Source organism: Apus apus, chromosome Z (assembly GCF_020740795.1).
Source record: "Apus apus isolate bApuApu2 chromosome Z, bApuApu2.pri.cur, whole genome shotgun sequence".
NCBI lineage: Eukaryota > Metazoa > Chordata > Aves > Apodiformes > Apodidae > Apus > Apus apus.
Genome location: NC_067312.1, coordinates 22,861,951 through 22,889,037, shown reverse-complemented (window position 1 = coordinate 22,889,037; position 27,087 = coordinate 22,861,951). Strand labels below are relative to the sequence as shown.

General features: G+C 38.8%; 1 protein-coding gene across 4 annotated transcripts in view; it reads right to left on the bottom strand.

Moving 5' to 3' along the window:
• Window positions 1–765: 765 nt before the first annotated feature.
• The window catches only part of NLN (neurolysin), a 43,191-nt gene continuing 16,869 nt past the window's right edge, over window positions 766–27,087 (bottom strand). For all 4 annotated transcript variants that reach the window (XM_051642635.1, XM_051642634.1, XM_051642637.1 and 1 more), the window contains exons 4-13: window positions 23,747–23,854; window positions 22,096–22,198; window positions 21,241–21,401; window positions 19,310–19,445; window positions 16,839–17,205; window positions 14,501–14,702; window positions 10,488–10,674; window positions 9,418–9,546; window positions 8,792–8,928; window positions 766–1,285 (exon numbers count right to left, since the gene is read on the bottom strand). In XM_051642635.1, the coding sequence (XP_051498595.1) occupies window positions 1,151–1,285; window positions 8,792–8,928; window positions 9,418–9,546; window positions 10,488–10,674; window positions 14,501–14,702; window positions 16,839–17,205; window positions 19,310–19,445; window positions 21,241–21,401; window positions 22,096–22,198; window positions 23,747–23,854 (1,665 nt within the window). In that variant the 3' untranslated portion in view covers window positions 766–1,150. The remainder of the gene's footprint in view (window positions 1,286–8,791; window positions 8,929–9,417; window positions 9,547–10,487; window positions 10,675–14,500; window positions 14,703–16,838; window positions 17,206–19,309; window positions 19,446–21,240; window positions 21,402–22,095; window positions 22,199–23,746; window positions 23,855–27,087) is intronic.

The following is a 27,087-nucleotide window of genomic DNA, read 5'->3' as shown; positions in this document are numbered from 1 at the left end:
ATGTTTACAGCTATGCTTCAAATGTCTAAAATGTATTAGCTGGTAACTGAAATTAAAGTTTGTTCATACACATGTAGTAATACCAAAACCAAAGTAAGGTATGCTATCTAAAGACAAGAAAAGTACATTTAGATTAGCAGCTTTATTTGGGTAATGTAGAGTTGGTCTGAAAAACTACTTTTTCCTGATCTCACCGAAAAACTGCAAAATAATTCCTTTATTAATTTGACAATCCCCACATCTGAAATCACCAAATTTTTGAAGTCTTTTTTGTAGCACCTCTGCATGATACACTGGAAAGAAACAGGAAAACCTTGGGACTGACTTTTACCTTTCCCATCTGGGACATCTGCTCCCCTTCCCTCCTTCCATGTATTTCAAAATACTTCACAAACCAACTGAAACCATTATAATTGCTCAAGTATAACTTTTAAGTGCTGGTGTTAATATAATTTGGAAAGCAGAGACCTGATTTGTAATCATCAACTAAAAAGAAAAACTGGTGTAAGAACTGCCAAGGCTTTTGTTCCTCAACGACAGAAAAAATAGTAGGTCTCAAAGGGTAGGATCTTTTTCTATTTAATTACGCAAGAATTTAACATGCAGCAGAATGACATCCAGAACTATCACAAACTGTCTGTAAAGCTGCCTGGGGCTGGTTCTCAGGCTTTACATTTGTCAGGACCCAGACAATGATGAAATCAAACACATTTCCTCTTCATCAAAGACACTGGTGAGCCACTAATACAACAGAATAATACAGAATAAGAATGAATCTGTTTCTTTTATTGCTGTCAATGTCCTTTTTATCCCCTTCAGTTTTAAAACTCATTTACAAGACATAGTTTAAGTGCATCTATTAAAAGAGAAACATGGCATGAGCTCCCCATACTGATTAGTATTATTTAATATCAATTAAAAAGGCATCACTGTTCCTCTTCTTCTGCACGTCAGAATTTTTTCTCCCGATACGTTGAATTTTGTAGCCCTATGCAATTTTTTAAAAAAAGTCACACTTTTATGTATACAATTTAAAAAAATAATCAAAAGGTGATCCAATTTCCCTAGAGTGATACACAGTTAAAATGTGAAATACACTGACATTTCCAGCTCATTCCATACTTTATGCCATCACAAAGGAACCATAATTTTACTGAACACGCAATCCCTTACTCAATAGGAAAGATCTCTGGCTTGGTTTACGCTCCAAGAAATTTTGTAGCATATCCATCCCATCCAAAGATCCTCCAGGTTTCAAAATGAGGTTTCTGTATTTCATCCCAGCCTGATAAAAGATAAAGCAGAATGTTAGTATTTCCTACCTTGTGTATTTGTTGCATATTTAAAAATCTACTAATGATTAAATGCCTTTCCTCCTTCTAGATTTTCCTAATAGCAAATCAGGATACACCACAAGTATAATTTAGATCTGCTGTAAGAACTCAAACCAACAGAAATTTAACCTAATCTCAAATAAATAAGTCTTCTTGTGATTTTACACTGTTTCAGAAGCTACAACCACAAATGTCTGGAAGACATTCTATACAGCATAACACACATACAATCTCCACACAGCGTCCAATGACCAATTATTCCAATGACTGACTGGCAAGGAAAAGGAACATAACATCCATTCTCTCTTAATTGATGATTTCTCTTTCTTTAATTTCTGTTTGGAGAACAGAGAAGATAGTTCAGAGATAGACAGATACAGGATTGGGGAATGACATAGTGCATTAGACGTCACAGATCTGCAGAGATGATGTAAGGGTGTTGCTTAGCAATTTAAAACAATACATGAGGCAAGTTCTATAGTGAGAAACTCTAAAACTGCATAAAACGTCTAAGGCAGAAATCAGTTTTGGCCTCCATCCTGCTCTGGGCTCCAAGTTAGGGTGGATTTTATCTTCTGTGACTGTCTCTTCCACTTTTCCTTTGGGACCATCCTGGAAGTCTGTATTCAGAGCCACTCAACTGCATTCAGCATGAAAGGCCAGCTGCAGCTTCTTTTTGTGGTTGTGGCTGTCCTCTACAGCACTGTTCCTGCAGAGCCTTTGGCTACATGGCTTACAACAAGAGCTCCAGCTGTGCTGCTTATAAAAAGCCCTGCCCACATCTTTGGGGCACAGCTCTCAGAAGGGCTGACAGGTATTTGGTGAGAGTGATACCACCAAATGCTTGCCATACCATTGAGAATCCTCCAGCACCATGAAAAGCTTCCGAGATGTATACTGCACTCATCCAAGGGCATGACTGCTCTTTTGACAAGAAGGTCCTTCAAGCTTCAAGCCCCGCAGGCTGGCTACCAAATTGCTGTGGTGTACAAGGAGAATTCAGAGCAGCTGATTCCTGTGATGGCTGATGACAAAGAAATCCAGCAGCTGATTAAGATACCATCACTCTTTACTGGACGGTCTCCCTCCACTTGCAGAGGAGTTTGCAATGCAACAAAAGGGCCTACATCAGACTCCTATTACCTGAACACAACTTGAGGCTTTATCAAGATAATGCTAAAATGCTGCAGAAAACTTCCATCATGCTGGATTTCAGGCACATCATCTACATCATTATTGCCACGCTCTCAGTTGTGGTTGGCTTAAGCTGGTACAAGACAATGTGTAATATAAGCTCCACATGTACAAGTAGGGAGACAAATAAGAAAGCTGTGCTATCTGCAAGGAAGGGGACTGCCTGAAGATCTGGTCCTGCTCCCACACTTACCACAACTCCTGCATTGACACCTGGTTCCAGCCCAGGCCCAGGAAGAAGGCATGTCCCTTCTGCAAGGAGGCAGTGAACACCTGTGGGTGAGGAGACCTCCTGCCAGAACAGGCTCATGAAGATGGGAAGGAGGAAGAACAGGACAATGAAGACAATGCATTTAGTGGAGGGAGTAAAGAGGAATATGTTGAAGAGGAGCAAGATGATGCAAGAGCAGTGGGAGGAAGAGGACTGATCAGTCCTCTTCCGCTGAAGAACAGCATCATTTGAGCTATGACCAAGAGAAGTTATCGTTAAACCAAGGGCAACCTCCCCCTGTGCTTTCCTCCAAATCTGCTTCCCAATAGAAGACAACCTGGAACAACAACAAAAAAAAAGCCACACCAAAGCTGTTTGCCCTGCAAGTCACCGCTGCTAGCAGTTCTGCCTCGTTTAAACCTGCTGCCCTCAGTGCTGGCTCTGTCCACACCTCCTCAGCAGCCCTCCCCTCGAGCTGCCCTTCCCATAGCACTGCCCTGTGCCTCTTTCCCAAGACTGGACCTTGTTCTCAACAAGGATGGGGATGCTAAGCTCAAGGGCAGCCTTGGTTGTAGCAACCATAAAATGGTGGAGTTCAAGATCCTCAGGGCAGCAAGACGGGCTGTCAGGAAGCTGAACACCCTTGAATTCAGGAGGGCATATTTCAGCCTCTTCAGGGATCTGCTTGAGAGAGTATCATGGGATAACATCCTGGAGGGTAGAGGAGCCCATGAAAGCTGGCTGATATATAAGGATCACATTCTCCAGGCCCAAGAGCATTGCATCCCAACTAAGAGGCACAAAATACAGGCTGGGGGGAGAATGGCTGGAGGGTAGTACTGAGGAGAAGAACTTGGGGGTGGTAGTAGATAAGAAGCTCAACATGAGCTGCCAGTGTGTGCTGGAGCCCAGAGAGCCAAATATACCCTGTGCTGCATCAAAAGGCCAGGGAGGTGATTCTGCCCCTCTGCTCTGCTGTGGCCAGAGCCCACCTGGAGCACTGTGTACAGCTCTGGTGCCCTCAGCACAGGAAAGACATGGAGCTGTTGGAGAGGGTCCAGAGAAGGGCCACCAAGATGATCAAAGGGCTGGAGCATCTCTGCTATGAAGACAGGCTGAGGGAGTTGGGGCTGTTCAGCCTGCAGAAGAGAAGGCTGTGGGGAGACCTTATAATGGCCTTCCAGGGCCTGAAGGGGCTACAGGAAAGCTGGGGAGGGGCTTTTCATCAGAAAGGGAAGTAATAGAACAAAGGGTAACGGATTTAAACTGAAGCAGAAGAGATTTAGATTAGACATCAGAAAGAAATTTTTCACCATGAGGGTAGTAAGGTGCTGGAACAGGTTGCCTAAGGAGGTTGTGGAAGCCTCCTCCCTGGAGGTGTTCAAGGCTCAAGTTGGATGAGGCTTTGTGCAGCCTGGTCTAGTGTAGGGTGTCCCTGCTTATAGCAGGGAGGCTGGAACCTGATGATCTTTAAGCTCCCTTCCAACCTTAAGCATTCTATGATTCTATGAAATTAACATGGCAGTTTTTGTCACCCTGCCTTGGTCCTCACAATAAAAAAGGATGAAAGATTGTCTGAAAACATCAAAAAGTCCTTGAGCCAGAGCAACAGAAGAGAAGCAAAAAAGAGGAGGGAGGCCGGGATATCAGAACAATTTGTGTGGGAGCTGGTGTACATTGCTAGAATGCTTCCTCCATTGCTTCCCAAAATACATGTGCATGGACACACACACACTGAATCTTCTGCATTGACACCTAAGGGGAATACCCAGAAACTCCAGGTGACAACTGTGCCTGTGTATTGCAGTCAGCAGGAGTTATTCCCTAGCCTGTCAAATACAGAGAAGGCGAAAAAATAGAGGGTACTATCACAGTTTAAGTGGCCCCGGCAGGTTCTTGAGACTTAGCAGAGGAACTAGAGAGAGGGGACTGAAGAAATCAGGAGGGTCAGAACAGCAAAGGGTCAGTCTTCCTTCCCACTTCCTGCAATACTCCACAAAAGCCAAGTAAACTGGAAACTCATCCCCTTTCTTCTGCTCCCCTCTTCCTTGTTGCTGCTTGGAGGCTCCCCAGTTCGCCACGTGCTCTCCAGAATCCAACTCCATTGGGTGCCACAAGGAGACACGGAACCCTCTCCTGAAGCAGCTTTGCCACAAGGGACCCTCATCCTTCTACTCCTGTGATCATCGAGATCAGCTTTGTATATATTTGTGTATAAGTTTAGATATCTGCTCTTTCCCCCACGTGTTACTTCCTTTTCTGTGTTACAGTAAACTTGTTCCAGTTTCAGTTTCCAACCCTTAAGTCTCTCTTCCTTATTCCCCTTTTACCTTCTCTTGAGAGGGTGAAGGGAGAGGTAACAGGGAGCAGTTCTGCCCTACAGTTTTTGGTTCGCTCTGATCACTAAACCAGGACAGGTAGTAATGAAAAGAATGAACAATTCCCCTCTCAGCAGTAAGAACAGAGCCCCCAAGCCCTTAACATGTCCTCATCACCCACTGCACTGTCACGCACTGTCAGCACACATCGGTTGCTCAGTACAGTCCATCCCAGATGACAGCCCAGCCTTTAGCTACACGAGCAGAAAAACCACCCTGGAAACACTGAGGGCACTGTAAACACTACCTCCTCAGACAGGAGGTGATGCCACTGGAAGGTAGAGGTCTTTACAGCAGGCTTTGCTTTGTGGAGCTGGGTAGATGGAAAATAAAAAAAAGAAGAATGAAATGGTTCTGAGTGTGGGGTAATTGGCTGCTTTTGTCTCCTGCCTGACAATCTCACACACTGGCAGAGGCTGATGTGACAGGTACAGGTAACCTCCTGTTACCTGGGTTGTTCCAGGTCATTATCCAAATATCCAGGTCATTATCCAAATATCCCTAAGCTACTTGAGGCGAGCTGGATTTATGTACTAACGTGATGCAAACAGACCTCCATTTCTTCTCTAGATACAGCAGGTATAGGTTTATTTGGGAAGCACCTGACTACATTTCCAATCCTGTTTGCAGCAGATGTCCCAGAAGATGTCCCATATATTTTGCATGCAGATGTCCCAGATGCTTCTGATATTGAAGAAAATATTCTTCTTTTCAGTCACTGTCTGTATACATATATACTTCCCCCACATGTCAAAGCTATGAGATGACAAGACCACATCACTTCCTGATAGCTGTACTGCAAAAATAAGCACAGACCATTTTAACTGATTGACTCCCATGACGTTATTGCATTACCAATCATATTGTCTAAATTACAGCTGGAAAAGAGTAAAATGGAAAAAAAACACACTGAAGCATTGCTTATAGTTTACTATTTGTGTTAAATTTCCTGAACATCAGCAGCAAATGAAGATATTTTTTCCTTGCAGTTTAAAAGTGTCATTTGCATAGACTTGAGGCTTTACTGCTGTCCCTCCAGAGCCAGCACATTGCTCAGTTCTAAGGAGACCTGGGGTTATTTCAGATAATGTGCAAAAACTGAGGGGTGTGACAACCAATTAAGTTAGTTAAGTGTTTGCTGAACAATTTTTATAGGTACAGTCTCTAGAACTAGTTTCTCTAACTGTTGCACAAAACAGGAAGAGAGGTTTTATTCTAACAGGAAGAGGTAAGCCAAATTTCTAAAAGCTGCAGACATTATACCATACCTGTTTTTCTTTCCTGCAGTTCTGAAGTCTACTCTAAATGTAGATATAATGAAGCATGAGTAACTACAAAAATCATACTGATATATCTCTTATTTTTTTATAAAATATTGTTTGTCTTATCCTGTGGAAGTCTATTGCACTTAGATGGAACGCAAATAAGGAAAACAAGCTCAAAGAGAGCCAATTTGAGAAGGCTAGCATTGCTCTGAAGAGGGAGGGAAAACCTCTTCAGAGTTATCACTGAAGTTATATCAGCAGTCAAGCAGTGTGTGTGTGTGTATATGCTACAGAGTGATTGACACACCCCAACATTTTTCTTCCTCACTTCTTAGCCTGAATAGCAGGCATCACATTAAAAGAGGCACTAGATGCCTTTTAGCTGAGCCATAGCAAATATTCACTCCTAGCATAATAAAAAATACACAAAGAAAACAAAAATCCCCACAAAAACAGAATAAGAGGCACTTTAATAACTCAGAAGAAGTAAAGGTTATAGAGCAATTCTGGGAAATTATAGCCGAGGGTTTTGACTATACAATCACTCAGAAGAGAATTTTGAGAATAAGGAGTAAAGCTTACAGAAGAAAGGTCTGTGATTATACTGACCCACAATACCACAAGTCTGGCATTGGCACCCTTATCCATCTTTCTCAACTGCTAACAGTTAAACCCAGCACACAAAGGCCATTTCTAGGATCCGTATGAACAGCATTTTATCAAAATATCTCCTTTAACTTGTCATTTCTTCTCTCCTTCTCTTACTTACAAGTGACAACATTCCCACTGAATCAGCAGGGATGCTTATTCCCACACGCACCTGTCATGAATCCCTAGCCTGCAAAATCTATCTTGTTCTCCAAACCTTTCATCACTTCTCCTCTCAAACTATTCAGTTTGCTGCCCTTCTTCATAAAACCCTTTGAGTTTTATTGGCCTAACCACTGCCTTGGTTTTCTAACCCCTACCCCATCTCATCTTCAGACTCTTATCTGTACAGGTCAAAGTTTAAAATAGTGTACTTTCTCCACCCTTTTGAGGGATGGGCAGTTCTTGAAGTTCTGGCTGCTGCAACATGGAAAAGGATGAAAGAAGGCTAATTCCAGGAGAGGGACAGGAATGTCAAGCACTTTCTACTCTCTCTTTTACTTCTCTTGTATGTATTTACTGAAGGGAAGAACCAGTGCTGGTTGGTGAATCCAGGAGACAGATAAGAGGATGAGGGACCTCAAGGATCATCTGGTCCAACCTTTCTAGGTACTACTATAGTTCATATGAGGTGGCTCAGCACCCTGTCAAGCTGAGACTTAAAACTGTCCAATGTGGGGGAATCTACCACTTCCCTTGGGAGACTCTTCCAATGTTGGATTGTCCTCATGGTGAAAAATTTACCTCTCGTGTCCAACTGGAATCTTTGCAGGAGCAACTTGAGCCCGTTACCCCTTGTCTTTTCCTTGTGACTTCTTGGTAGCCACCTTTAAGTACTGGAACATGGTAATGAAGTCTCCCCAAAGCCTTCTCTTCTCAATGCTGAACAAACCCAGTTTTCTCAGCCTCTCCGTGTAGGGCAGGTCCTCCAGTCCTCTGATCATCCTTCTGGTCCTTCTCTGGACTCTCTCTAGCCTGTCCCATCTTTTTTGTAGAGCAGGGACCAAAACTGAACATAACATTCCAGGTGTGGTCTAACAAGCACCAAGTAGAGCAGGATGATGTCTTCTCTATCTCTGCTGGTGATGCCCTTGTTGATGCAGCCCAGCATCCTGTTGGCTTTCTTTGCTGCTGCAGCACACTGCTCACTCATGTTAAACCTGTTATCCACCAAGACCCCCAGGTCCCTTTCCACAGGGCTGCTCTCCAGCCGGGTGGATCCCAGTCTGAACTGTGCTCCTGGGTTATGTGTTCCCAGGTGCAAGACCTTGCACTTCTCTCTGTTGAACTTCACATGGCTCCCACTAGCCCACTCCTCCAGTCTGTCTAGGCCATCCTGGAGGGTGGCTCTCCCTTCTGAAGTGTCAGCCTCTCCACTCATCTTGGTGTCATCAGCAAACTTCATCAAGGTGCCCTTGATCCCAACACCCAGGTCACTTATGAAGATGTTAAACAGCATTGGGCCCAATATTGATCCCTGGGGGACCCCACTTGTGTGGTTGCCAGTTTGAGGAGGAACTATTTACTGTCACCCTCTGGGTATGGTCTCAGCCAGTTCCCCACCCACTGCACAGGCCACTTCTCAAGGCTGCAACGAGTCAGTTTCTCTAGGAGGAGGCTGTGGGGGACTGTGTCAAAAGCCTTGGAGAAGTCTAGACAATGTTCATTGAGATATGATACTTATGAATTACTTTGGCAACAAATGGGGTTTCTGAGACAACATGCAACAGAAGTATTTAGTAAAATGTATTAATCACCTACCTTTGGGTTCATTATCCCTTCTTGCTTAAAGCAGCTATAAAAAATGTCCATGGAAAACACTTCACTCCACAGGTATCCATAGTACTGACCATCATAACCACCTGCCAGATGTCCAAAAGTAGCTGGCATGTTTGTTCCTTAAAAAGTAGATGGAAATGAATTTACATAAATCAAAAGCAGTTATTTATTTGATCTATACAGTACTTAAACTTTAAGAATAAATTAATTAGGAATGTATATCAAACACTTCAAAACTTATAACATAAAGGTATGCCTCAAAATATTGGCCATATTCTGTTGACTACAAAGTAAACTCAATTTCCCACTTTAGGCTAGTTGCACATCAAACACAGATATGACAGAACATCTACAATGGTATTCATATCACATCACTCTAAAATAAATCTGCAAAAGGTTATGTTTTCTATTTACCTTAATATTCCTTCAGATGAGATCATTAAGATCAGCCCAAGATTCAAATTAATTATTTCAGCTTCATAAAGTACATTTTTTTATAAACAACAACTTGGGGGGGGGGGGTGTTTATGCCCAGCATTATTGAGAAAGAAAGACATGTTTAATCAAAACATTTGGACATGCTGTATAAAAGCTTCATACTGACATACCTGGGGTGGCAGGAATCCCTAGAATCTCCATACAGTATTTAGCATATTCATCTGCTGGGTCAACAGATGGCTTTGTATGCAGTGCCTGGTCAACTTTGCTCAGAACAATCTGACGGAGGGTTAATAGACCTAATTGGGCAAGAACATTTAATTAACTAGCACCAAAGTAGCTTGAGTTTCTTTAGTAGCCTTCATTTAAACTTCTCAATATACACCCTAAATTATTGGAATTTTTACCATGAAAAAAACATGGAGTTATGCCATTTCCTTCTGAATTGCTTCAGTTACAAAAAGTTGAGAGGCGTATTTTTAATTAAAAATTGTCACGATAAGCTCCATCTTTTAAAATGTTATTTTCCTCAAAGATCAAAGCCAAAATAAAGCAGATATTCTAAAAACAAATTTCAGTATTTAAAATTGTTTTCAACTGTCTTCACTTTGAGTACACCATTTCACTCTGGGCTTACACAGATGTTAATAACTATTTCTTCCCTAAGGCACTTCAAACAAGAGCAGGAACTGCTGCTGGAGCTGCTGCAGTCTCTTCTGAAGAAGCTACAAGGTATGAACTCTTACTCAGAAAAAACACTTATGGATCTACAGTGCCTGTACCAGCCAGAAGGAAGTGAGTTCTTGTTCAGGGTAGGAAAGCAGTATGAAATAAACCACCATTGGCTTTAAATGACACATTGTACCACAAATGAGTAAGACTGTGTTAGTGAGGGAGTCCTGATTAAAGGGATAAAAGGGTTATAGTGACAGAGTAACAGTTAGGTGATAGATAATTGAATGAAATTACAATCTAAGTTTGGAGCTACACCATGCAAAGGCATTTAGTTCTGTGGGGAGCCTGGAAAATCAGAGCTGCTACTGGTCCTGCAAATAAGTAGCTGTCATTGCAGCCTTCATTAATGGTGATAGACATACAAATAAAGCTAGAAAAACAGCATTAAGTGTACACAGAGAAGAAATGTGATAGTCTGGTTATGTTTATCTTCAATGTTGCCCACCAATTTTTAAAATTATATATTTTTATAAATATACTGTGGGGAGAGAGGGCAGAGAGATACCTGTATTAGCCAGTCTAGAGGCAGCAAGTTTTTCCAGAAGTGTGTCTCCAACATGGCTCTCATCTTTATAATGTCTTGACATCTGCTGTAGTGGTTCTTTTTCCCACACCCAGTTCTCAAACATTTGTGAAGGTACCTCTACAAAGTCTGTTTCCACATTAGTTCCACTGAACCTAGCAAAATCAGTCTGAAAGGAAAAGCCATTATATTAAATGAAAATAGAAGCCAGGATTTCTAGCAGAATATAAACTTTCAGATCCCAAAATTTCAAATGAGTAATTTGAACAGGTCCATAATAATAATTAAAAAACCCAAGTTTAAATCAAGGCTTAAAAAAATTCAGATATAAGACTATTACCAAGCAACAAAACAGATTACTCAGTAGTTTTCTTAATATTGATTTTAATATTGATTTTTACCTTTCGGGTTATGAGAGTAATACAAATATTTCCTTCCAATCTTGTGACAATATAATTTGTAAATTGTTATAACATTTTGTTATATTTCCCCAAAGTAAAATAATGAACTCAAATTACACGTTTCTAATCTATTGTATTACAGTTTATGCACCAATTCAAAGATTTTACTTGACCAACTTATCTTACTAAGCTTTGTCCTGTCTTATTTCATAAGGCACATGGTTGGTTAACATATAGCACAAGGTTTTAAGCCCGTAAATAAAGGAATCCTGAAATAAAGGAATCTTAGCTACTTTACCAGTGAAACGTTTCCAAATATGACACTCAGTGATTGACAGAAAAATTTTCCTTTTGAAAGCAAGCACATTAGAGATTTTTATTTTTCACTTCAATGCCTGTCAAACACTTCTTGCTTATAAAGGCCTCCCAGGACACTAATTTTAAAGGAAGGTTTTGTACAGTTAAAAATCTTCATTAAAATACATTCCAAACCCAAAACATTTCTAAAAAGAGTCACTTTTGAAAAACAGTTGTTCAAATACCAACGGAAATTATTTGGTCTCACTACAAACATGTCCTGTAATAAGTCTACCTCCTCTTGTCAACCCAATTTTATTGTTCTTCCCTTCTGAGCAACATTCTAACAGGACATTTCAAGTGCTAAAAGAAAAACAAAATTCTCAGTTTCCCAAATGTCCTCTCTAAGAGCTGTAGATATTCTTAGGTTCCATCCTCCATTGGGGAATAAATGCCCACAGGGATACTGGCTTTTGAATTTAGTTTCTTGGAGGGTTCCAAAAAACCCAAGCATGTATAATACAGGACATTTAAACAAATCATCATATGAAACAAGACAGTGCTTTGCAAACACAAATCCCAGAGGACAGGATGTTCTCATGTGGGACTTGCAAGTTATTTGCAGGTGTGCAAGTAATAATTTACATAAATGCAACAGCAATAAGTGTAGTTGCTATGCACACAGAAACCACCACAGAAGTGGGAAAGGCAACTAGACAGCAGGTCTCCCTGACCTCTGTGCAATTCCACAACAAGTGAAGTACATACGCTTTGGAATTGCTGGCATGGGCTGCCCAGAAGGGGCTCTAAAACATCCAGGCACATCTTAACTGGTTATCAAAATGTTGTGGTCACTTTTGTACCTATGTTGAATGTGTCTCATTTATAAACACATGATAGGTAGTTTCAAAGAGAGAACAGCTTTTATTTCTCAATTTTTGAGCTTAGAAACAAGTATCTTAGCGTAAAGATTATCAAATCATAGAATCATAGAACCATTAAGGTTGGAAGGGACCTCAAAGATCATCAAGTTCCAAGCCCCCAGCCATGAGCAGGGAACCCTACCACTAGACCAGGTTGCACAAAGTCTCATCCAACCTGGCCTTAAAAACCTCCAGGGATGGGGCATCAACAACCTCCCTGGGCAACCCATTCCAGGTCCTCACCACCCTGAGAGAGAAGAATTTTGTCCTAATATCTAACCTAAATCTCCCCTCTCTCAGATTAAAACCATTACCCCTTGTCCTATCACTATCTTCTCTGATGAAAAGCACCTCCCCAGCTTTCCTTTAGGCGCCTTTCAAGTACTGGAAGGCTGCTATAAGGTCTCCCTGGAGACTTCTCTTCTCCAAGCTGAACAGCCCCAACTCTCTCAGCCTGTCTTCACAGCAGAGGTGCTCCAGCCCTTTGATCATCTTGGTGGCCCTTCTCTGGACCCTCTCCAACAGCTCCATGTCTTTCCTGTGCTGAGGGCTCCAAAACTGTACACAGAATTCCAGGTGGCGTCTGACCAGAGCAGAGGGGCAGAATACTCTCCCTGGCCCTGCTGGCCACACTTCTTTTGATGCAGTCCAGGATGTGTTTGGCTCTCTGGGCTCCAGCACACACTGGTGGCTCATGTCGAGCTTCTCATCTACCACCATCCCCAAGTCCTTCTCCTCAGGACTGTTCTCCAGCCATTCTCCCCTCAGCCTGCATTTGTGCCTGGGGTTGCACCGACCCAGGTGCAGGACCTTGCACTTGTCCTTGTTGAACTTCATGAGGTTGGCACTGGCCCACCTCTCCAGCCTGTCAAGGTCCCTCTGGATGGCCTCCCTTCCCTCTTCAGTGTCAACCACACCACACAGCTTGGTATCAGATCAGCAAACTTGCTGAGGTTACACTCAATCCCACTGTCCGTGTCTCCAACAAAGATGTTAAACAGCACTGGTCCCTGAGGGACACCACTCATCACCTGTCTCCATTTGGACATTGAGCCATTGACCACAACTCTCTGGGTACAGCCATCCAGCCAATCTCTTATTCAGCAAGTGGTCCATCTGTCAAATCCATGCCTTGTCAGTTTGGAGACCAGGATGTCATGTGGGACGGTGTCAAACACCTTGCACAAATCCAGGCAGATGAGATCAGTTGCTCTGCCACCATCCACCATCTTTGTAGCCTTGTTGTAGAAGGCCACCAGATTGGTCAGGCATGACCTGCCCTTAGTGAAGCCATGTTGGCTGTCACCAATCACCTCTTCATTTTCCACGTGCCTTAGCAGACTTTCCAGCAGGATCTGCTCCATGACCTTGCCAGGCACAGAGGTGAGAAGATAGATAGATAGATAGATAGATAGATAGATAGATAGATAGATAGATAGATAGATAGATAGATAGATAGATAGATAGACAGACACACACACATATAATATATAATACATTGGTTTCTATGACCTAGTCCTAGTCTCTAGGATCAAGGTCAAGAATTAAAATCTAATGTATATCATATTTATCTGATTTTATTCTTTGGTATTTGTTTATAAAGAAGAGTAAAGCAGTGCTACACGAAGTCTGGATTTGTACATAATTATGCAAATTTTGGTGGAATGAATACTGAGACTTTATTCTGAAACAAAACTTTCATTAGGCCAGTAATAAGTTTATCATCTGGTAGAATCAATTTTACATGTATGTACAAATGAAGCCAGCATTTTTACAGCTTCATTGACATAATTACGCAAAATCTGCAGACTATCTTTCACTGTTTTAGGTCACTGTGAGAAATGTGTCTGTCAGATAAGTGAGCTGAAAACACAAGTGCACAGGCAAGACTTGTTTTATGGTTTTGATGTCAAGAGAGATAGCTCTCAAGAGTATCAAAGGCCAAAATGCTGGAGGTGATCTGGAGTCACAAATAATTTTCATTTCCAGGTACAGCAATCAATTTTTTTGTTGTTCTAATATCTATCATGCTACTATATGTAGTAAGAAGCCCTCTGACAGCTTTAACAGAAGCCATCATTGAGCACCTTCTTCACCTTACACATGGATCTATTTGGTCATCACAGGTACCTGCATAGTGCAAATGCAAAAGTATATGTTCTTACATAAACATTTTTCTTAAGAAGGTGAATTAATTGCTGTAATTTTAAATAATATTAGAAACAAAAACCCCCACCTCCCTGCAACTTTTAAAAATAACAAAAAAATTGCATATGCACTTTACTAAAATTGGAAACCACCAGAATAGGCTTATGTCTTGCATTTAGACAGTGGCAAAAGAAATGTCTTACACTGGAATTGAAATGTCACTAACCTGTGCACATATTTGATGCATTACATGACCAAATTCATGGAAGTAAGTCTTTACTTCATCATGTCGTAGCAATGATGGGTGATCTAACGCTGGTTTTGTGAAATTGGTTACCAGAGCAGCTACAGACATCATTCTGCTGCCATCGGAGAGAAGACAGCCAGGCTGGAGACCAAAGCATGCAGCATGCCCATACTTTCCCTCTCTGTGTAAGAAAAGACATCAGACACTACCTTCAAACTACAACCCTGCTCGCCAGAAAGCAGAAGACTTATCAAAAACAGGGAAAATTAGTCAGTGTGTTTTTAAAGCTTTACACAAAGAAATTACATTTTGTCATGACTTCTAAGACTTACTAAGTTTAAGATTCTGTTAAGAGCACAAGGAGGAAAACCCCAATACTTAAACCACACCAGTTTAAGACTCACAGCAGCATTTACAATTATCTGATTTTTACTCAAGTACTGAAATTATATACATTGAATGTCAATTCTATTTTAAACTGCTGCTGTGATAGGAAGGACTAGGCTATGTCCTCTGAAGCAGTATCTTTTCTTGTGCTACAGGAGACAACTGAATACAGTTTATTGCATTTTCAATGTGATCCAAAAGTTCAAAGAAAAAATATTTTTAATTTTTTGTTCTAAACCTGAGTAGTTAAATGGGTAGGTAAGTCATAATTGTTTTACTAAGAAATAACTTCAGCAGTTAACATAACATGCAGAAAAGGGGAACCAGGCAAACAGGTGAAGATAATGTACCTATCTTAAAAAGAATAATTTATGAGCTATTGTGTTGACTCACCTAATTTTCTTAACCCAGGGGAGCCTTAAGTCAATTTACATTAAAAAAGGGTATCAACCAATTTATAAATTGCTAAAGAATATTATAAAAAAGAAACAACAACCAACCAACGAGAAACAGTCAAAAAGGTCTGGCAAAGAATAAGTCCTGTCAAATCAGTCTAGTCTCCTAATCTCTGACATAACACAGATGATGCTGTAACTGGGGAAAGGGTCAGCTGGCCTTCGCCAACTGGTCACTGGCTTCTACGCTGATGACTCTTGGCTGGGGTAACTGTGCTCAGTTGGCAGGTGACACTCGTTCAGCCCTGTGACAGAAGCACCTTCAGCATCATGAACAGAACCTTGGGGAGCAGGCATCTCTGCTCATGGTGCTCTGAATTTTTTAAGGAAACTGTATGTATAGGGAGTCCCAATGTGTAAGTCACATAACTTATCACATGAAAAATTAATGCCGTGATAAAGGCAACTCAATCAAACATGAGAAATGAAAAATTAACACTGAGATAAGGGGGATAAAAACATTACAAATGGCTCATTTCAGGTTGCAGTCCTGAACCTCACTTCTAAAACTTGTGTTTTGATGTTTTTAAATAGCATTTGTTTAATGTAACTTTAGAAAAGGTTTTTTAATAGTTTTTATTTGCATTTGTTTAACATAATTTTTTAAAACTATACTTTCCTATTTTTTTAAAATTGCATTAGCTTAACACTACTTTTAGAAAATATCTCACATTTGACTGACTTGTCTTCATCTCATTGTTAATTTTTCCTCTTAAAAATTGTGTGGCTCATACACATAAACTCTCCTCTTGCAAAAATCAGAACACCATGAGCCGAGCCACCTGCTTCCCAAGATTCTGTTCATGGTGCTGAGCAAGCAGCATTCGCTGACCAGTGCAGGGTTGTTCCAGAGGAGAGTGGGCAGTGTAGAGAAGTGTCCAGTGGCCAGTTGGCAGCGGTTAGTTGGTGGCAGCCAGTTGTCCTAGATTCTGTTAATAGCTCCAAAGAGAGCTGAGAAGCTACCTGGCAGTACACTTCAAGGTATGCTCCACAGGATTCTATTCTTGGTGCTAATCTATTTGATATTTTCTTTAGCAGTCTGGACTACAGGGTACAAAATACATATATAAAGTGTAAAAAGGAACTGAGAGAAACCAGGAACACTTGACAGATAGCAATATGACTGGATTAACAGTTCAACTTAAATTAAAACACACTATTATAGTTAGGAGGAAGAAAAGTTCATAGAGGCAAAAAAATTATAGGCAACTGATTAGACAGCAACACTATGGGAAATTAACCAAGTAGTAACACTTCATAAACTGAATATAAGCAAGAAATGCAGTAGTACTACAAAAAAAGAAAAAGTGTGAACTATCTGAAAACAGTCCAGAGAACATCCTAAAGAACACATTAATAGTCCTGTCAGTGGGAGAAATACTTATTTCCAAAGGCATTTCATTTCAATCACAGCTGCAACCCACTGAGACTGATTCCATTTTAAACACGTAAATAAAAGACCAAGTCATAATTACCTGGGATAAAGGTCCAAATAGAATTGTCCTAACATTTCTCCTGTTGAATTATCCTTTACTGTATAAAGAGTAACGCTGTCGTGCCAAACATGAGCACCTTCTACTTGCTCAAATACCAGTCCCAGTAGCTTCTGGTAAATATTCAATAAGCCTTCTGTAACAGCCTCAATTGGGAAGTATTCCTTCAGCTTTTCTTGATCTATGGAGTACTTCAGCTCTTCTGTTTTAGTCATATAATAATGAAGATCCCATGCATTGACTCTTCCATCATAATCAAAGTTTCTTTCTTTACACTCCTTTTTCTTCAAATCTAGAATGAATTCTCTTTCTTCCTCAACCAATGGCTTTAGCTTCTTACTCAAATCATCTGAAACAGAGATTGCCTTGGAATCAACTTTTATGTTCCTTACTATAATATGTTTTCCTACAAAATACACCCATAACTTGAAACACGTCCAAGAGTGGATACAGTTTTCCATTTGTCGACTAACAGTAAGCAAACTGTCTGCTTTCTTATCTTAATGAGTTTTAATTGTAGGCATGTTATAAATATTGCAGCAATCCACTCAGGCCTAGCAGTACTGTGGAGGGTGTTGGTAAATTTAGACTTTTCCAAAGATAATAGAAATGGAAAATAACACTAGACACTTTCGTATGAGGTCTTTGATTTTACCTCATGTTATCTCAGTTATTTTGATGTGTTTTCACAAAAACAGCCAAACTACAACTACTATTAGTTACTGCAACTGCAAAATTCAAAGGCTACTTTTTTTAACCTCCAAGTCTTTCAAAACAGATTACTTCTAGCTAAAGCCCTATAAAAGAACATGATAGTAAAAAGTTCTTGCCTATATGACGGCTAGCTTCTACACTACTAAAGCCACTGGGTATCAATCTCTATGATCCCAATTTCTTCCAATATAACTTTCCCTTGACAAGACAGGTCATAGCATTATGAGTCCAATATATCGAGTATAAAATATTTAAGCTCACTGAAACCCGCATAAAGCACCTACTGTACTTATTTTCTTTTAAGTATTTCTGGACTATGAGATACTTTTTCTTCCTTAAGAATTCAGGATAATGTTCACTATTCATATCAAGAGTGCAAAATGTAGGAATTTTTACTCCTGTTTCTAGGTAGACTGCAAGGCACTATATGCATTTACATGGCTGAAATACTGTTTGCAGCTCATGCTGTGCTAAATTAAGAATATGTCATAGGACAGAATGGTTTTTCTTTCTTGCCTTAAGATTGGTGTATGAACATTGATTTAAACACAAATATATATGAACAAAGCAGATCAAATCATACTGTTGTGTGTGTAGCTGAGGATATATCAAAAGAAGTAAAGCTGACAATTAATTTGATAAACATGCTCCCTTTTTGACAATGAAACCTATTTATTAATAGAAAAGTATATTATCTCATACCTTAAAAAGTTAAAGTCATAACAACAGCTGCTAAATTATGACGTGTCAGCTTCAAAACAAATTAAAAAAACACAGTATTTTATAAGCCTATTTAGAATTGGAAAAATATAATGGACAGAAGAGAGTACAAACTACTTTAAGTATGCTTAAAAAAATCAGGTAATTCTAGCAGGAGAAATGTGACAGAATTAGAGGGGAAGGAAGATGTGCATTTGAATCTGTTTATGTATAAATACAAAAAAACCCACTACCACCGAACAGACTATTGCTGTACTAAATTATTTTGGAGGGCTTATTTATAGAATATAACAATATACAATCTTGTGCTGTTAGGGCACATTAATAAAGGAACATGTATTAGTCTGTGGAAGTACATAATTTCAGAAAGTAGAAATTAACTCTATGCACGAGTGGGCTCATGGAGGTCAACAGAATTACTAAAAATTTGTAAACGGAACTGTTAAGTTCAAAATTCTCAAGATACCTCTCTTTTCAGACTGAATTCCATTGGAGGGATTTTGAATTCCAGACTGAAACTGTCATTCCAGATTTGATTTTTTAATTCCACTCATGGAAGCTGCATCATCACATACTGTAATCTTTCATTATACTTAATGCAGTTTTATCAAAGACACCAAGGCTACAGACACAAAAAACATTGCAGCTAACCTACAGGAACAGAAAGCTGCAACTGTGACACAGCCTTTTGAACTGATAAAATTGCTTAGGCTGTACATATTGTTCTGGTTCTGAATTAGGATAACTGCATTTTGGGACACAGAAAGCTGCAAATGCTTGTCTATACTGGCTGTCACAAAGCAGTTATTTTCAGATTTTTATCTTGTAACTCCCTGTTTTGGAACAATTGCATTTGCATAGCTATAGTCTAAAAAATAATAGATGCCAGAATAGATGCAACATTGAGATCCTTTTCTATCTAATATGATGAATGCGTGTGATCCAATTATCTATTTATCTTGGCTGAGGAGACGTGTTGTCACCAAATAAAAAAGGATTATTTATAAATAAGAACAAACCTAAGAAGGCTGCTACATTGTCTGTGCTCTTTGCAGTGTTCACTTCCAGGACAAAGTTGGCATGTGTATTATAACCAAGGAGCTCTGCTACTTTTGCCCTTAGTGGAAGCAATTGCTGAAGAATTTTTGCGTTCTCCTAAAAAAGAAAGAAGGCAGATTTCTAAAATGAAACCAGACAATGCACACTATCAAAAAAATTATCTGAATACTATCTGTAATTATAAGAAACAGCAAACATTTAAAATTAAACACTTAAAGATATAAATATAAAATAATGTAAGTTGAAATATAATCTTCTTTGGTTTTTTTTTGTCACAGCATTTGATTGCAGGTAGCTAGTTTTCTAGTCATTCTGAGTTTATCTGTTTTAATTAATCAAAAGATATACCATTTCCTTTTAGGATAATAACAATTTTTTGACTGTTGCAAAGAGTTTATTTCCTTTATTAATCATTTACATGTGCAAGATAAAAGGGAAATGGTTGACAGAAGGCTTCATTGCTTGTTAATGGTGAAGACAAACTGCGAAGCTATTGTACCAACATTAAAAGCTTGACTGCCAATTTCCCTCTTTTGCCACTCTGACAATAGCAGTTGGAGAAAGATCTGAAACATGAAAATGCCAGGCCCTGCCAAAAATGTGGTGGAGGATCCTCGAGAAGGTGAAAAGGTAACTATGTTAACCTCCAATTCTGGAGAGTGAGATTTCTCATTGAAAACCCTCTTTGCAAAGCACAAGTTTGGAAGATTGTCCCACAGATTCAACAACAAATCTCTTTAAGTGTGCTCACTTGCAGAGTGTCCGTTTCTTGTTGCCGTCTTATTTTATCTTTTACTCTTCACATTTCCCACTGCAGAATCACCAAGGCTGGAGAAGACCTTCAGGATCACCAAGTCCAGCCTATGACCTAACACCACTACATCGGCTAGACCACGGCACTAAGTGCCACATCCAGCCTTTCCTTGAACACATCCAGAGATGGTGCCTCCACCACTTCCCTGGGAAGTCCATTCCAGTGTCTAATCACCTTCTCCCCAAGGAAGTGCTTCCTAATATTCAACCTAAACCTCCCCTGGAGCAGCTTGAGGCCATGCCCTCTGCTAGTTGCCTGGAAAAAGAGCCCAGCCCCCACCTGACTACAACCTCCCTTCCGGTAGCTGAAGAGAGTGATGAGATCTCCCCTGAGTTTCCTCTTTTCCAGGCTAAACAACCCCAGCTCCCTCAGCCTATCCCTGTAAGAAGTTCCCTCCAGTCCCTTCACCAACCTCGTACACCAACTTCCAAAAGCTCAACTCTGCCGTTGTTCTCAATGAATGGCTGGTAAAATTGCCTGAATGACACTTGTATCTTTTCTTCCTTTTTCATTATTTCTGTACCTATCTAGGTGCCTGGTCTCATCAGTATCAAATAAATTAATTACGAAATTATTTCTTCTTTCTATAAGGCATGTTTACAGCTATTCTTCAGATAATTACATCTTTTCTGAAAATGTGGGGATTTAAAACATCTAATTAAAATTCTCATTAGCGTGCAATGTATTAATTTCACATTTTATCACCTGTATTTCATAATTAAAACGTATGTTTAAATAAGCCCTCTCACTCTGAAGAATCCCAAAGTACTACAGAACCTACAATCCCACGTCCTTCTCTGAAGCAAAGTGCCAGTAAGCAGCTGCAGAGCACTGTAGGGAAATCTGGCAAAATATCAGAAACCTACTACTACTTATAGCACCACTGAAAATTTAAGATACATACACACACAGAGGCAGATTATCAACTTCTAAGGTCTTTAGACATCTGAATAAACTGGAGCAAGGAACTATTGAAGATCAGACTGTAAGTTTTGTAGAAATTAAATATAGTATTTTAATGTCTAGGTCCATTTTTCAACTGTCATTACCCTGTAGAACAGTGAATATAAGACATACCTCTTTGCATCTTGAGTTAAAGGCAGACTCCATTTTTCGTCTAGTTTCTGAAATGCAGCACTTCTTCATAACAGGAAAATAGTGGGGATACTTCAAAGTAATTTTGTATTTGTCTTCCTCAGTCTTCTCTAAACTCTTAATAAAGTCATCAGGAAGACCTTCTATATAACACAATTTAATGAACAATGTTTACCAGAATTACCTGTTCCCCTCTCTTTTTGTGATATTGTTGCATTTGTTTTGCTGCAATCTAATCTGACATCAGAAATCTCCCAGGAAATATAATCTCTCTTTTAACAACAGTTTTCTAAAATATTTCAAATGACAACCAAGTGAAAACTGGAAACCCTTGCGAGCAAAAGAGAAATCTGTTTAAGGCTACCACATAAAAACTGAGTATGACATAAAAAAACCCCTCTGGTGTTACTAAAGCGCATTTTATGCCATGGCCCTCAGATAATGAATCTCCAAATTCTCTGTCACATGCTAATTCTAGATCAGTTTCAATGACTGAAGTACCTAAAACATATTGGAGGACATAAATGTTTTTCTAGTAACTTCAGTGAATACAATACACAGGGGATTGCCTGAAAATGGACAGCTGAGAAACTAAGCGGAGAGAAGTAAAGTTATGAAAAAAAAAAAAAGTAGGATAGATACGCTAACTTGATGCAAGACAAACAGTTCAGCAAAGCACAAATCTGTGAATGGATAATTCAGAGGGGAGGATTATAAATGAAAGAGAGAAGACTGGAAAACAGACAGAATTTCACTAGAACTAGGCATCATTTACTGAGCCAAAACCAATTACTCCTGGAACGTTTAAGAAATGGACAAAGCAAGCATGGTACTTACCAAGTTCTTCCTTGGAAAATACAAGAAACGTGTTTTCCTCATTCAAGTTTTTGTTGAAGTCTATACACAGCTCACTCATTTTTTTCTTGATTGTCTTTATTTCCTGTATTGAGTATAAACTGAACTTAGCAGAAAAACAAAAATTAAACTTGCAATTACTATCCTTTCCAAGAATAGTCTCTCACTCTTTTCAGCTTCTACTAGCCAAGAGATGATCAGTGATGATCATGTGATCGATTATCTTTATGGCCCCTTCCAACCCAAACCATTTTAAGATTTTCTGACAGTGAATACCAGCATCGAGCAGGTAACACACCACAGTGTCATACTTCACTCTCCCTCAGCCTCCCTCTTTCTTTTGGTCCTCAGCAATATTACAGGCAATGAACTCTAAATGAGAGCTATTGCTCTGACAATATTTCAGATGTGTTCTCAACTCAGAGGGGACTGAACACAAACATGTTCTCTGAACAGTATTATGTGCTAACATTCAAGTATTTTCTTTTATTTGAAAAGCCTAAATTACAATTTAAAATGAAAAAAAAAATCCAATTAAATCACTGAGATCAAGGGAGTAAACATGCATGTAAAACCAGAGAAAAACACTCTGTTGGAATTGTACAGGTATGACGGAAGGAACAGAAAACCCACAAAAGATAAGACCATTCAAAAATCTTTTTAAAATCTTCATATTCACCAATCTAAAACATTTATATTTTATTATATATCTCATAGGATGTCTCTACCTCTTACTGTCAAGTTCACATAAAGGTAGTAGTCACCAGTAGAATACACACCAGATATAAAACTTGGCTAAGACTAACATTAGATTAGTCAAGTTTTTACTTAGATGCAATTCAATTATTGTCTCCTTATAAAATATTTCAAAATGTCTTCAGAGGCATCAGTTATCCTTAAGCAAGGCAAATACACATGAAACTGTTCTCACTAGTTGAAGGATATGGATTAAGAATTATTATTTTCTACGAAGTCTATTTAAGGGTCATAAATCAAGATTGTTATACATCACTCAGAATTTAAAAATAATTATGTCAGCATCTCAGATGTTGACAATTTTACTTCATGATTTTCAGAAGTGACAAGTGCTTTTATACGCTTGAATAAATCCTCCCTTAATGGAGCCAAAATTCTCAGTGCAGCTTGTGCTCCATTTGAGCTACCTCAAGCTATTTTAGTCAATATTCTAAAATCTTGGAGACATTTTACAACACTAGTTAATAATTGAAATAATTTTCTCTTGTAACAACTATATATACTGCTAAAGCTTGCACTCACAAATAACATATTTGAGAGGCCTCCTTGCTAGCAATCTGCATTATTTACATATTCTCTGTAATCAGAATATATAACAAAACTCATCCAGATAGGCTTCTTTTACTCTGAAAGGCTAAGAGAGGTGAAGACCAGTTCTATCTACTGAGTACTGTGGGTGTTTGACAGATTGATTTTAAAACCTTAAGGTGATTGAAGTTTAAAGGATGGATCTGGAACTAAAGCAGTTTAAATTAAAGCAATAATTAAGTAGGTCCAAAAGCAAGTTCAAGTATATGCTTAGTACATTTCTACAACCAAAATTTCATTTCTTCAACAGTTTGCCACCTTTGCTTAAAAACTAACAGTCCATATTTACATTCTGCACTTCTTTAGGAAGATGGAGTCCATTTCTTTTTCCCACTTGAATAGATTTCTCCAGATATCGCTTTGTTTCAGGCTTTAAGTTTTCAAGATCACAGGTTTGCTGAAATGACAGTATATAATAATTGAATTTACAAAATGGTGCAAGAAATATAGCAAGCATTAGAAGGGTCTGAACAGAGTTGTTGACTAAAACACCACCACAGTAAAAAAGGAACATCCTGGTTGTAGTGTGAAGGATTCAAAACAATAGTTACCTTATACAATAGTGTTCTCATATTGAAGTAGCATGGTTTAAAAATAATTTTCTTCTACCACATCTCTCAGGAGTTACATGCTGACATAATGGCCCACCCTTTTCGTTTACACTACAGTACACTTAAGTTTTTTCAGTAGAGATAGCCTTCTTATACGTACTTGAAGAAATTCAGTGCTATAAAGTAACTGCACTTTAAAACTTAGGGATTAAAAAAACCCTTGAAAGTGAGATATGTCACTGAATGTTATCAGATGGAATAAAATTTTACATATACCTATTTTCCTTCAGAACAAATCAGTGACAACAAATAAAACAGTATATTTATGTCTGGTTATGCCATTATGAAGATTCTTGAATGGTCATTTCCTAAAGGAACCAACACTAAGACACAAGATACTGGTAGTAACAGAACATGGATCAGTTCTGTGAGGGTCTTCGTTCAAACTGACTACAGCATAAGTGTTTAATTCAGAAACTTGTTATTTTGTCCTAAATTGAAAACAATGATGTACACGTTCTAATTTTATCTTCCCTTGTGTAAACGTGAACATTTTAAAAAATGGTATCCATTTATAACCCTTGTTAAAAAGGACACCTGCTTCTGGCTAAGAATACTACAGTATTTGTAACAGTCAGAAAAAATATCTGTAACGATCAGAATTTTCATATACTGTTTTGTCACTGGACAACCTACAATTTCAGGATTCATTCTTCTGACCTAAGAATAGTCTGATAGAAAAAGCATGACTTAAAAATTATAAGAGATGGAAAATGCAGACACTGTCACTACATTAACATTTGTATTGTTCTAATTGTACTGCAAGGCTAAAAAATAGAAAGGCGGAGGAAAAAAAAATGCAGTACTATAGTATCTATGCAAAGACACTGCTTTTATTACAGTAATGGATAAGCACATAGAACTGTGAAAAGTCCCACTGAGTAACTTAGGCATTGTGAGGGATCTCTCAGTCCCTCTGTGTGGTATACAGAACAGTCATGCTCCTGAAAATCTCCTGAGCCCAAACCCAGCAAAGATTTTAGGCAGAAAGGAATTCACAAACACCAATTTTAAGCCAATAAAGCCAGTGAATAACGTCTCCTTCTGAAGCTAAGGAAGAGAAAGATTCTTTGGTGAAAAAGGAAGTCCTTCTCTTGATGACTATACATCTCTCCACACATTTAGAAGAAATAAATGTTAAATAGCTTCTAGTCTTAATATTAGCCTTTGTGAAGTTTACATGCATCACAGACATGCTTGAGGTAAGGATGATACACATTCAAAAAGACCCATCAGGTCTTTAAGAATAAGCAAGCGTATAAACCCTCATAGGCACAAGAACCAAGCTTGTTCTGTGGTCATCTCTGAACTTTGGTCTGGTCAGGATGGTCTGTGTCACCCCATGTTTCTCTGGTTAACACCTTCCACAACAGAAGTGCTAATTTCAACTATACTACACACATGAAATTTTGGAGCTTTCCAGAAGTTTTAGAACGGTAATGGTTCATGATTTTATATACCATACCACTTGTTTTGGACAACTATGCTACCTTATTACAAGAATAAATCTTGAGGCAGAACAAGAAACAAAATCTACTTAAGAATATCATGAGCAAAAACTGCAGCAGCTGTTTACATCAGGCTGTTTCCTGAGGGCATGTGGGTGGAGAAGACTGGCAACATTCTTAAGCATGCCTCTGCTAGCCAATATGTAGAGATGTTAGGGGTAAAAAAATGTTAAATGATACTATGACTACCAAATTCACCTTTATTCCAACTCTTGGACCCCAAAACAAGTTTTTTAAAGAAAGATCTGGAGCATATTCAACAACTTATGTTTGTGCAGGCATTTTTTTCCCCTAATGCATGAGAAAAAGGAAGATAATAGACTACTTTCAGGTTTTGTGGGGGGGAGGGGTGTTTCTTGTATATATATGTGTGTGTGTATACATATATATATTTTTTTTTAATTGAATTAAATACAAAACTCTTATATTTCTTCCACCATCAACAGGCCTTAAATAATGCATTAAACAAACCCTTGTTCTCCTTACCACATTTTAATCCAGCCCCTGTGCAGGATCATGAAACTGAATTAATACACCTGAACTATTAAATCCTCAGTGAGGTCATGAAAAACCTGATTTAATCAAAATATTTTTCTGGCTCATTTAAACTAATACAATTATTTCAGCAAAACATTTCTGCTTGTGCAGGTTGTTTTGTTTTGTTTTGTTTTGTTTTTTTTAATGTGCTCCTGGAACCTGACTTTGCAACTAAGTTTTCTTAACAGGAGAAGGCACTAGAAATTTAGTAAACACTAACAAAACCATTGTGATTTGGAATTAGCAAGACTTGATAAGTCTGGCACTATTAGCAATTTCACATGTGTTCTACAGCAAAAATGGCTACTACTTTCATTGTTGTTATGAAGTTGATATATGCTTAGAAGTTGCATCTCTGGAAAATTAATGCTAAAACATGCTTGCATGCTGCAGTTAAGCCAAGAAAAATATCTGAAAAGAAAATAAATAGCTGGAGATTTGAGCAATAACTGTAACTGTTATAAAAACCAAATATTGCTGTAAAGGAAACTGACAGAGGAAAGCACTAAAACAAACAAACAAACAAACAAATAAATAAAGATTATAAGAAGGAAACACACCAATAAGTTTTCACTACCTACTCTCAGAAATTCCTGCAAATTAAAAATGGATACACACATAGGTATGGCATATTAGCTCTAAATGTATCTGTGTATACTATACTGGAGGGTGGGGAAAATCACAGCAAATAATAAATAATATCAAGCCATTTAATTAATAGCAACAGAGCAGGGGACAAAAATAAACATAAGGCACAGGGGGGGAAAAATTCAGAATAAGGCTCTATCTGCCATCACACACCAGAAGGTCCTCAAAAAAGGGTTGTTAAATACCTCCACAAATACATAACAATACCCAGATATGGGGGAACACTTGAAAACGTGCCTAAAACCCACAGCAATAGAAGACAATAGTATTGGAATGGACTTTAATAAGCTGCTGTAAGTATTATTCTGGTTCCCAGATAACACTGC